Consider the following 11521-nt stretch of genomic DNA (forward strand, 5'->3'; position numbering starts at 1 on the left):
GGTCGACAAATAGGAAACACGCGGAAAAACATTTTACAAATTGATGTCAAAGTCTCTTCTAAAAATGGGGTCACTCATTTTACACATGGCCGACCACAGCAGGACTCCACTTGTTGATAGCCTTTCTGACTTGTTAGCGAGGTTTCACCTAAATCCACCAGTCTGCAGTTGATGCGGTTTCTGAACATGGGCAGGGATGCGGTTAATACTTTTTCAAGTCATCAGAGATTAAGTGTCACACACCCAGTACGCCCTGCTGATGATTTGTGTGCATAATATAGCTTTACACTTTGACTTTGATGAACGGACAAATTAAAGAAAAGGAACTGAATGAAAGAGTCGGGAAACATATTATTTGCACACAAGGGGTCGATGAATGGGTTGATGAGTTTGAAAATAATGTGAATCCTATGCTGTGGCCTTCACAGTCACCATGTATCTACCCAATTGAATGGCTATGGAAGATTTGTATTGCTTTCAGCAAACATCAAAACACTGAATGAGGAAGTATTTTTTGATGTGTTCTTCTCTTTAGAAAAGGTTGATTAAATGTACAGGGTGTAGAGGAGGGCGGGTTAATAATGGTGTTTATACTCAGGCCTTTTCTGAATGTTGAAGATGACATTAGGACAAAGCAAACAATCTGAATAAGAAAAGAAAGAAAGCTGGAAACATTTAGGATGGACATTTAAGTAGAGTGCACCAAATAGTACAAGAAGAAGGCACACTATAAATCTGTTCATTCTCCATTCAAACGTGTTTCTAGCTATTAAAAAAAAAAAAAAAAAAAAAAAAAAACCAGGACAAAAAGGCCTGACTGAGAAAGTACAATTTCCTGCCAAGCTTGGAGCTTTGCTTGCATGTAGGCGTGCAGACTGCAGTGTGGACAGATTTTGTGATTACAACATGTGAAAGGATGAGAAATAAAAGATGTAGAATAAATGGTAAATGTTTAATGAATGCATTTATTAGACCTGGGGAGTCCCACAGAACTACAACTGTTAACCATCTGTAGTAATATTACTGACTATACCACTGCTACTTCATGTACTACTACCACCACCACTGACCACACAAGTACAGTCATGTACAAATCAAGGGCAGACTTTGAGGTTAAACACCAGTGTGTGTGTGTTTTTTATCACGACACGATGTTCTTCAGATATGTTCATAAATGTATGCATGAAAGTTCAGTGTTTCAACTGGTAAAGCATAGCTTTATCCCCATCTAGTGGTAGAAATCAGTTGATGCAAGTGTTTTTTTTTTTTGTTTTTTTTTAACAGAATGAGAATCGGCTTTATTGGCGAGGAATGAGAAGATACCAGGAATCGTACTCTGGTCTTTGTGGCTCTAATAATACAGATAAATAGAAACATAGCTAGGACAACAAACATGAACAAGACTAAACATAAACATTTAGCTATTATGTACAAATTAGAGTAACTTAGAGTAGTAGTAGTACACATATTGGATTCATTCTAAATTGTCATTGCACTGTGTTTGTGTTTATGTGAAGCACCTTGCAAACGTTTTTGCTTAAAAAAATGATAAATAAAGAATATAATGAAATATGTGTTATTAAAACTATTATTATTATTATCATTATTATATACTTTATTTATATTTGAAAGTGTACAAAGTGCTTCACACAACCACAGCAATTACATTTATAAGAAAATACATTTGCAATCACAAATTAGTGTAAACAGTCCAAATATTGACATTTTAAAAGCCAGTTTATAAAAATGAGTCTTTGAACGCAAGCAGCTTAAAGGGGAGGAGCTTGTCTGCGCAGTTTGAAGAGCAGTGTGACAGCAGAGCCGTCGGGATGGCGGTGGAGTGGGCATCACACATCGTGTACAAGTTATAAACTAGATGAAAACTGGACCTGTGATGAGCGGAAAGTGACTCCGATCAACAACTTTTTTTGTTTTGTCCCCCCCCCCCCCCCCCCCCCCCCCCTCAAAGCCATGCGCCTGTTGATCGGTCTGCTATCTGCGCTGATTTCATGCGGGAATGGGAAAGCGACTGGAGAGTCCACTCCGACCGGACAGCCTCTGCATATCAATGACGGGAACTCTTCTAACCGGGATCACATGAGACAAGAGCCCTTTCAGCACCGACAACAAGCGCGCGATGCCTTGTCAGGTTTGTGTGGCCTTCACTGTATCAATAGTCAGAGCTATCATTATAGGCCTATAAATGTGCTTCATATCTTTAACGCAAGCTGAAAATAAATCACATTGTAGCAGGAGAATATTAGTATTAATTAGACTTTATTATTATTATTTTTACTCCATCAACCATCATAGTACAGGTCTTTCTCTCACAGATTAAAGACTCCCATGTCCTCATTTGGTCGGACCATCTGTATCTAAATCTACTGATCACTTCATGAGTAATGTGATGATGGAGCTGCTGTCACCTCATGAGTAACGGTTTCTCCCATCTGTCCCTTGTTGTTGTTTTTTTACTGCATCCCCACCACTAAGACAGCAATTAATCAGTTCATAAGAGCATTATTCATACATTATAACGACAGTTAGCCTTGTAAAGGAGATTGCCATAATATTCATAAAAGTAAAAAATAAAATAAAAAAGATGTCAGCATTCCTTGTCTATTAATACAAAGTGTTTTAATCATGTGTTTGGATGCTCAGCTCAGAGGGCCCTTAATATCATACCACTCTGCATTATCATGTCATTCAAATCAAGTGTTTACAGAAGAGCACACTCCTTCTTCTTTGTGCCAAGTAGCTATAAATCTAAATGGTTAAATCTAAAGTGCGTCTCTCTGCCTCACTCTCTCTCACACACACACACACACACACACACAGATGCATGTGCTTGTCATGGCAATGTTCTTGTTCACAGCCGAGCGGCGGAGAGGAGCTGAAAGAGGGATTTGTGACCCTTTTCATCAACCGATTCATGACTAATTCATGCCGCTGTGGGAGTACATTACCATCCGTCACCACATGATCCACGGGTCGGCTTCGTCGGCCGAAAACACTTGGAAATGCACCCAAGCATGCTGTTGTCACTTGCACCCTCCCGGACTCTCCGCCCCCCTCAGTGCGTTGTGTCGTGCCAAGCCTTCTCCTCTTAGCCTCCCTCCTCTACAGAGTTAGCTCTCTGTAGAAGGGCTGCCCACTCTCCGCTTCTACTTTTAAATAAGAAGAGAGAATGCAGATAAACAAATGTACAAAAAAAAACCCACTCCTTTTGACACCTATTAGGAGATTCATTGTTGTCCCTACATGATGGGCAAAGCAACAGATTTAAAGATTTAATCATCCACCCCAGGGGAGGATTGCAGTTATTTGACAACAGTACTGGTGGTTGTTCGGACATTAAGTCCCCCCCCCCCCCCCCTCCCCTCCCCCCCTTCACCCTAAGCATCTTTTCACTTCAATCCGTGTCAGTTCAATTTGATATTGCTGACTCGTGCCTGAGGGCGATTTGGCCCACATATGAAAGGGTGCACTTGTGTTTTCCTCCGTCGGTGGAATGTATGGCCTAATTCCAACACACGCACACAAACAAGCATGTTTGGGGGGGGGGAGGTCAGCAGAGATAAGTCCCTGTTGGACCATCTGTTTGTGCTGCCTGGTGGTCTCATGGAATTGACCAGTCAACATGTTTGTGCCTTTTGCTTGATATGCAAACATGGTGTTTTTCTATAATTATAGCTTGTCATTCAAATTTTTTTGCCACATTCACAATTTAGTCTTTGAACAGTGGAAATATCTTCCTTGCGCTATGAATGAAAATGTCTTTTAAAAAATTCACAAGTTGATAAAGAAATGGTTTGAAAACACTTCACTTGGGTAAATGCATTAGTTTTATTGGACACCGGGGCTGTCATGTGCTCGGGAACAACAGTATTCAAGCAATATCACACACACACACAACGTGGCATCTATTTCTCATCTGCCTCGGCGGGCTCAGACGGCCCATTTCAATCCACTTCATAAACCTCTTTGTGCCATGGTTCAGTGCGCCAAATGCGTAGATTATAGTAATCTGGCACAAAACACCTCCACTTCAGATCTAGTGACCCCCTTCTGTTATGTTTGGCCACAAGCAGAGCACACATAAAGCGGACGCTGCCTCTCCCATAACAAGCATCCTCTTGTCCATCTGCACTGGTGTATGTATCCCAGTGGGTTGACACTAACACTGCCAAATGTAGTGTTTCATAGTGAGGATGAAAATACAGGCACTGCTATGGAAGCCCATTTCTGCCACTGTGATGACAAAAAAAAAAGGTCTGTAAAAAATGCAAAATAATGACTTCAATGGTCTTCCATATCCACCAAAGCAACAGAAGGAAGTGCAAGTCGATATATTCTCATTATTTTGAGATATTAAGTATTTCTTGTGAGCTTCTAAGTCATTATGTTGTGATACTAAGTCATTTTTGTGAGATGCACAGTGATTCATTTGAGATAATAAGTCGTTATTTTGAGTACGTACTTATTATTGTTTGAGATACTAAGTCGGAAAATTAAGATACTAACTCATAACTTTGTGATACTAAGTCAAACTATTCAGATAGTTTCTCATTATTTTTCACATACTATTATTTTGAGACGCTTAGTCTGTATTTTTTTGATACTAACTCATTATTTTGAGATGCTAAATCAATGACCTACGGGAGGTTTTATCTAAATTTTTTATCCTAGTGGCTGAAATGGGCTTCCATACTCCTGGCAGCTACACAGTGCACAGTGCATGATTTGGTTTATTTTAACCCAAAAGATGATCTTTTTCTAAACCTATCCAAATAGGTTTGTTGCTGAAACCAAAGGAGATTTCTGGCAGAAAGGATGCCAACTCCTCCCATGCGCGGTAGCTCCTGGCATTTGTCTGCTCATTATCAAAGGGAATTGTTTGAGGCAATGATATGGGGCGATCTGGTTATCTGGTTTTGGCACCTGCTGAAATATTGTTGAAAGCTGGTAACATAAGGCATGGCTTTGTGAGTTTTCAGTAAAGCTCTGGCAAATAATTTCACAGCAGGATTATGAGCAATACAACCAGCATCAGTGTCGAATTGCCACCATTAGAGAAATATTTTTCGACATTATGAGCCGGTAGGATTGCTGCTGTAGCGATGTTGCAGCATTTAGCTACTAATAAAAAGGGCAGTAAGGACATTTTATGGCCTCTTAGCGTTAAATAGCTATGATAGTGTAGCTGTGGAGGGTTGATGATGAGCCTGGCTGCTGAGATTTATGGCTCCCAAAACTCTCTGGCTCTTTCTGGTCCAGACGGCATAAGGACAGTCACTTCAGTGGAGAAAATTCATAGCAGGGTAAAATGTGAAGGAAGATTCCTTGGGCGCTGGCCAGTCCTAGCAGACTTTTGCAGCTCTACAAAGTAGGTACGGTTGGTACTGAGAAGTTTCTTTGAAGTACTGTTCATGGATTCATCACTAGTTGTTGGAGCTCATATTTGTACAGGTCCATGCCATCATACATTTTTGTTTCTGGTCACAAATGTGCTTTTTTAACCCACTGCTATGCCACCTTTACAGCTGAATGACTGCAGGTGTTCAATACAACCCACCAGAAAACACGCTGGCTTTCATTGAAAGTGATTGTTAATGTTGTGTTTATTTTGGGGTTCCCTCCACAAGCGCCACATTCCCTTTAGAAAACCTAATTTTACTGCAGCGGGTGTCTGACAGTCTGCTACACGCAGTCCTGGTTCTGGTTCTCCCGTGACTCCCTTCCCTCCAGCAGGCCCAGCAATACGGCCTGGGCCTCCAGCAGCACAGTGTCGATGTTAGCTCCCAGGGGCGACCGATGGAGCAGCGAGGCAAATCTCTGCTCCTGGCTGGAGGAAGGTGCTGAACTCTCCTCCGGCAGCTAACCCCGATCTGGGTCGGTCCGGGGCGGGCTGTTTGCTTCCGGAGGCCTCGCTAAAGTCTGATGGTATTCTCTACAAGCTACCTGCAAATATGTAACGATTAGAGCCTTTTCATGAATCACATTATTGGAAGTGTGCACTGTATTTAGCTGTCTGCATGCTGATGCAGCATAATGTTGTCTTGAATGCACGCTTTGCTGAACTAATTGGCCAATTTTACCATTTGTATTTGTGTCCACCTCTATAAAATCTCCTGGATTAATTGATTGATATCCTCCAGGGATTCTACAAATTACTTTTATTAACGTGCTGTCAATAAGGTCCCTTCTAGGTTAATTGGAAACATAGGTAACCCCATTCTGTTAAAGCATACGGTTGTACTGCATGAAAAAATAACAAACACCCTACAATTACTTTTAATGTAGTCCCGTCTACAACAAGTACTGCCTTGGGGCAGCTTATAATAATACATTTCGCTGACAGTTTGTCAGAGGTGGAATTTTTGAGACTGCAATTTGTGGTGTTTTAGTGGTTTGCACTCTGACCATCCCTCGTAGATAATGTGTGAATCTGAACTTGTATGAATTGTTTCATCCTTCTAAAAGCAGTACTGTTGCCATCCCAAATCCATCTTTGTCTTTTAACCCAATCTTTATTATTTTTTTACCCAGATTCTGCTTTTGACCTAAAGGTCCAGGTTAACAGCGTGCTGAGTCGTCAGTACCTGACCCAGGCGGTGGTGGAGGTCTACATCAACTACACCAGGACCAACACAGCTCTTACCGGGGAGGACGGCGGTGTTTTGCTCCATGTACCTTACCAGACTGGGATGCCAATCACAATTGTGGCCAGCAAGGACGGCTACATTTGCACACTGCTGCCTTGTAAAACCAACAGAATGCCAAGTAAGATATTTAAAGTGTGGTTGTGCTCAATGTGAAAAGTGTTTAGCTGAATCAGATAATGAGCTTTATGCAGTGTCATTTTCTTTTATTCATCATTGGCTCTTACGATTATGGAAATGTCAGTGAGCACATGTTGACTGTTTTTAGTATGGCTGAAAGTTGTCCACTGAGTGGCTCCACTTCATTAGGATAGTTTCTCTCTCCTCTTGGCAGTTCAGAAATCTGCTGTCCCATATGGCTCTGCCTGTTGAGGTGGGTTTTTTTTTGACACACAAAGTCACATCATGTGGATCTGTATTCACAATCTGCACTGAAGGATAGATAGCAGGCTTTTTTCTTAAATCGGGACACTTCAAACAGTGTCATGTAAAAATATAATCACAGAAAACATGAGCTTCAAATACTTCAGTGATTTTCTAAAGTGGTTGTTATCGCAGGGCCAAATTTTGTTTCACCCCACTGCATTTGACACCCAATTAGGTGCAGCACCCAGGCAGAGCTCTTTGAGAACATTTAATAATCCACGTCTGGAGTGTGGGCCTCCAGCGTGTCTATGTTCATTCAACCCTATGTTCTTTCAGCCCTATGTTCTTTCAGCCCTAGGTTCCCTCAGATCAGTACATCCACCGGTGCTATGGTTCTGATGGTCCATTATTATTAGGCTTGCCCCCTTACAGGGATATGCATTTCTATTGAAAGTGAAGCGCTGCCTCTTGAAACTTGAGCTATTATTTATTAGTTTAGATAAGCCCTTGTCAGAAAAGTGAACTCACCCACTTCTTGCCTCTGTGCAGAGGTTGATATAACACAATGTCACACTGCCATCTAGTGGAAAGACTGCAAGTTTTTAAAGGAAGTACTTTTTTACTAATTTTGCATCTTGTCTTCCCTCTTTTATCATTGCTGTAGTATTTTCGTCTGTGACCATGTCACTATTTGGTCTGAATCAGGGGAACATCTGGCTCTTCGATGATTCTGTCCTTATCACTGGCAAAACATCTGGTACTGTATATATTGTTAAATCCACTTTTTTCTTTTTTTCCTTGCTCATGTTCTCTATGTCTCTCACTTTGATTGTCAGTACAAGCATTGATTAAAAAAAACACATTATACTATCCAAAAATAGCGCCACTAATGGAAAAATACGTATATTTTATGAACACATATTTCCACCTGTTATTTATCATGTTTTCCTTTATTTGCAGATGCTGCGTCACAGCCTATTGTCCAGTTTCCCAAGAGCCTGCTGAATCTGACAGACGGCAGTAATGCCACCTCTGTTAAAGCGTACCTGACCATCCCCAAGCTGCCGTCAAAGGAGGACAGCTTTCTTCATACGTTGGGCATCATGAGCAGTCAATCAGGTATACAGTGACAGTATTCACAAAGCAATTAATTGATAATAACACAAAAGACAATATGTCAACTACATACAAATTTTAACCGTGACTGTCTCATTTATTTTGCATTAAAAAAACAACCAAACATTTTCCAATATGAGGCTGTATTAAATGGATTAAAATTGTAACAATGTTACAATGGAACCATTCAATCAAAGTGTTTATTCATGAATATTTCAAGATAATTCCATGAGTTTCATTGGTCTAGTCCACGTATTCTCTTAAGCTTTACCTCCTCTGGTTTTCAAGGATACGTCAGTGTGGAGTTGAGTCCGGTTGCGGCTGTCAGTGTGCAGCTTTTCTCAGGAGACACGGAGCTGCATGTGAGTGGGCCCATACAGATCAGCCTCAGCATTCCAGACAGCTGTGGGCTTCAGACTTCCAATGTTGTTCCAGCATGGTTCCTTAACCGGACCACTGGTGAGTAGATGTCACAGTCACACACACCAAAATCTAGCCTTTTTTTGATTTTAGAAGAGTCGGGAAAGTGAGGATGATTTCATGGCCTCTACAGGGAATTGTAATTTAAAGCAACAGTTGGTAAAAAAATAACTTTGTGCCATATTTGCTCAAACTGGTCTTACAGGATTGTGGTAGTTGTGGAAAAATAGTTTGTTGTACAAACAGTGCTGTTGTGTTGTCTTGTTTGTTTTTCCTATAGGTGGATGGATGAGAAAGGGGCTCGGGACGGTGGTGGTGTCAGTAGACGGAAAACTCATGTGGACATTCACAGCACCTCACCTTGGTTACTGGATTGCAGCACCTTTGTCATCCACCAGAGGCAAGTTCTCACCCTAAATATGTTCATCTAATGTAATACAGTGTTCTATATTTTCTGACACTACCAACCTGGGCATGTTCCATGGTCACAGGGCAATGTTGTGGTAGTAAATAAAATGTGTCAGATGGAAATTATTGAATGACAAGCATTGATTCTGTGATAGGTGTGATAAAGGTTCTGTATAATGGAGTTGCTCCGATTGTGGCGACTTATTTTTTCCAACAAAAAAAAGCCCAATGACTATAAGACATTTGATTTTTTTATGAGAACAAATTGGATTGTAACTGGCGTAGGTCAGTGGAAAAAAAAGCTAAATATGTATTTAATGGACTTTGTAACATTTTTGGATACAACATGCACCATGTTCATTTTTATCTTTATTGCATTTATATTTCATCCAAACCTCTTCTTCTGACCATCTATATGCTTTAGGTTTCTTCAGACTTGCCATCCCCTTTGACTTCATCTCACACCATTCATCTCTCCTGATGGTTGTCCTTGGAGGATTGCTTGTTATTGTCACCTGTCTCCTGGTTGGGTTGTTGTTTTATCGCAGGTAACAGAGGCTTCCATCTCATACTTGTCCGTACAGTATTCACTATAAGTTGTGGTGATGTTAATGAGCGTGGCATGAGTATTTCATCAGTTTCAGAGGAGTGTTCCTTTAAAAGCACTTTGATATCAGTAAAATCCATTATTCTTCCAAGTTTAATGCTAAAATCTGTATTTTTTACCACGTTCTCATAGTGTATGCCACGTATACATTTTATTTTTCTGTCTACAGACGTTCGCTCAGTGAAACTAAAACAAAGATCCTACCAGCGATGAGAAAAGACCAAACCACCTCAACATGTGAGGGTGAAGACTTTGAAGTATCTTCAGCGGATTCCTTTCATCTACAGGGTGGAATGAACCATTCATTCGCAGACAGGGGGGATAATCGGCACAACGCCACTGTTATTTCTATGCACAACGCCGATGTGATAGCCAACCCCAACGCTGTGGCCATCAGGGTGGAGCGTAACGAACCGGAGCGAAACACTGCCCTGAATGATCTGATGTGTTTGCACGAAACCACAGATCAGATCAGAGCTCCGGACTCACTGACGGATAATTTGTTTTTCTACAACCAACCTGTTGCCATTTTTCACGCTCCAGCATTCTTCCACTTGGAGGAGCAGCCGGAGCATCCCCAGTGGAGCAAGTCGGCCACCCGCGCGGGCTCCGCAGCTGAGCCGCCGAGTCAAGACAGCTTTACGCAGGCTCTGCCAAAAGGTCCCTCTGCCAACCAGAACCAGGCAGCGGAAAATGAGGACCAGCTCAGGGTTCTAGAGGGCTCTCTGGCTGAAACTTCAACCAACGCATCCAGGGGTCACTTCAGCCTCACGGAGTCAGCGTCGGTCCCAGGGACATTGAATAAAATCAGGGCCAGCGGCAGACACTCCGTGCATGCCTTGGCAGAACTTTCTAAAATCCCCTCAACTCAGCCTCCTCGAGCCTGGTTTGTATCACTGGAGGGCAAACCCGCAGCTGAGATCCATTACGCAGTGTCAGAGCAGCAGAGGCGGCGAAGGCCAGTCGAGAGTCGAGAAACCAGCTTAGACTCGGGCGTGGACATGAGCGAACTGAACCAGACGCCTGGAAGGAGGGCCGTAACGCTGGAGCGCAAAGCCACTTTTGTCAAAAGCAATAAACCTGCACCTCCACAGTAAAAGCCCTGAACACCTCCATGCCTATATAGTCTTCTGAGTTTGTATAAACAGCATCAGTTCTATCTGTGACACCTTCTTGCTGCTTCATGTTTTACATCGATGTTAAGGTGCCAATCCAAGTTGTGTTTAGAGGCCCATTTCTACCATCGGATTGCACGTGGTCTGTGTTGCAACTGTTGCGCATGTACGAAAGTGTGAACAGTCCAAAGCAGAGCATGTGGATTTAGCAGTTGTTTAATAAACAGCCTCTCCTGCCTCAAACAGACGGTTTTAACAAGAAACAGAACATTTTGCAAAGTGTCAGATATCATTTCATACTGTTAAATTGCATAGTTGCAGTTGCCCTATTTGTCTGCCTCCAACGTGTCAAAGACAGCAACGTGATTGAGATTAATGAGGTCAAACACTTCCATAATGACCACTCTTACATTTTTATTCCTCCCAGATTAACAGACCGACTACCATGGCTGACTGAACATGACTAAGTGTTTGTTAGTTTAACTATGCCACCTGATTTGTCTTTGTGCATATTTGTTTGTGCATGTTTTTTTTTATGTGTATTGTCATGAAGTGAATCATTTTCATAATATTTTAATAATAAAATAAAAAATTAACTTGGTGAAGCCAATTAGTTTGACATGATTCTAAGTCTCTTATTAAGGAATGATAAGGCATTCATTTGAAGGACCCTTTAATGACTTTAATATCTGCACACACGTTCTGGATGCTCTGCAGCTCTTTTTCGGCAGGTAAGTGGTTGAACTGTTTATTGGTAGAATTTAAAAAAAAAAAACCAGGTCGTGCTGTAGTGGTGCTGGCCTTTTTCACATGGCAGCTAGAAGCAG

General features: G+C 41.6%; 1 protein-coding gene across 1 annotated transcript; it reads left to right on the forward strand.

Moving 5' to 3' along the window:
• The first annotated feature begins 1971 nt into the window (after positions 1 to 1971).
• LOC142964648 (protein FAM171B-like) lies at positions 1972 to 10676 on the forward strand. The gene is made up of 8 exons (XM_076105060.1): positions 1972 to 2149; positions 6550 to 6783; positions 7693 to 7785; positions 7989 to 8147; positions 8433 to 8603; positions 8845 to 8964; positions 9397 to 9520; positions 9749 to 10676. Exons 1-8 carry the CDS (start codon positions 1972 to 1974, stop codon positions 10674 to 10676), a joined length of 2007 nt encoding a protein of 668 aa, XP_075961175.1.
• The last annotated feature ends 845 nt before the right edge of the window (positions 10677 to 11521 follow it).

Source organism: Anarhichas minor, unplaced genomic scaffold, assembly GCF_050575085.1.
Source record: "Anarhichas minor isolate MPS153535 unplaced genomic scaffold, ASM5057508v1 ptg000004l, whole genome shotgun sequence".
In the NCBI taxonomy this organism is placed as follows: Eukaryota; Metazoa; Chordata; class Actinopteri; order Perciformes; family Anarhichadidae; genus Anarhichas; species Anarhichas minor.

Coding starts and splice junctions, on each gene's coding strand:
- LOC142964648 (XM_076105060.1), top strand. CDS start 1,972: ATGCGCCTGTTGATCGGTCTGCTATCTGCGCTGATTTCATGCGGGAAT. Junction 6,784..7,692: donor TAAAACCAACAGAATGCCAA/GTAAGATATTTA, acceptor TCATTGCTGTAG/TATTTTCGTCTGTGACCATG. Junction 8,965..9,396: donor ACCTTTGTCATCCACCAGAG/GCAAGTTCTCAC, acceptor TATATGCTTTAG/GTTTCTTCAGACTTGCCATC.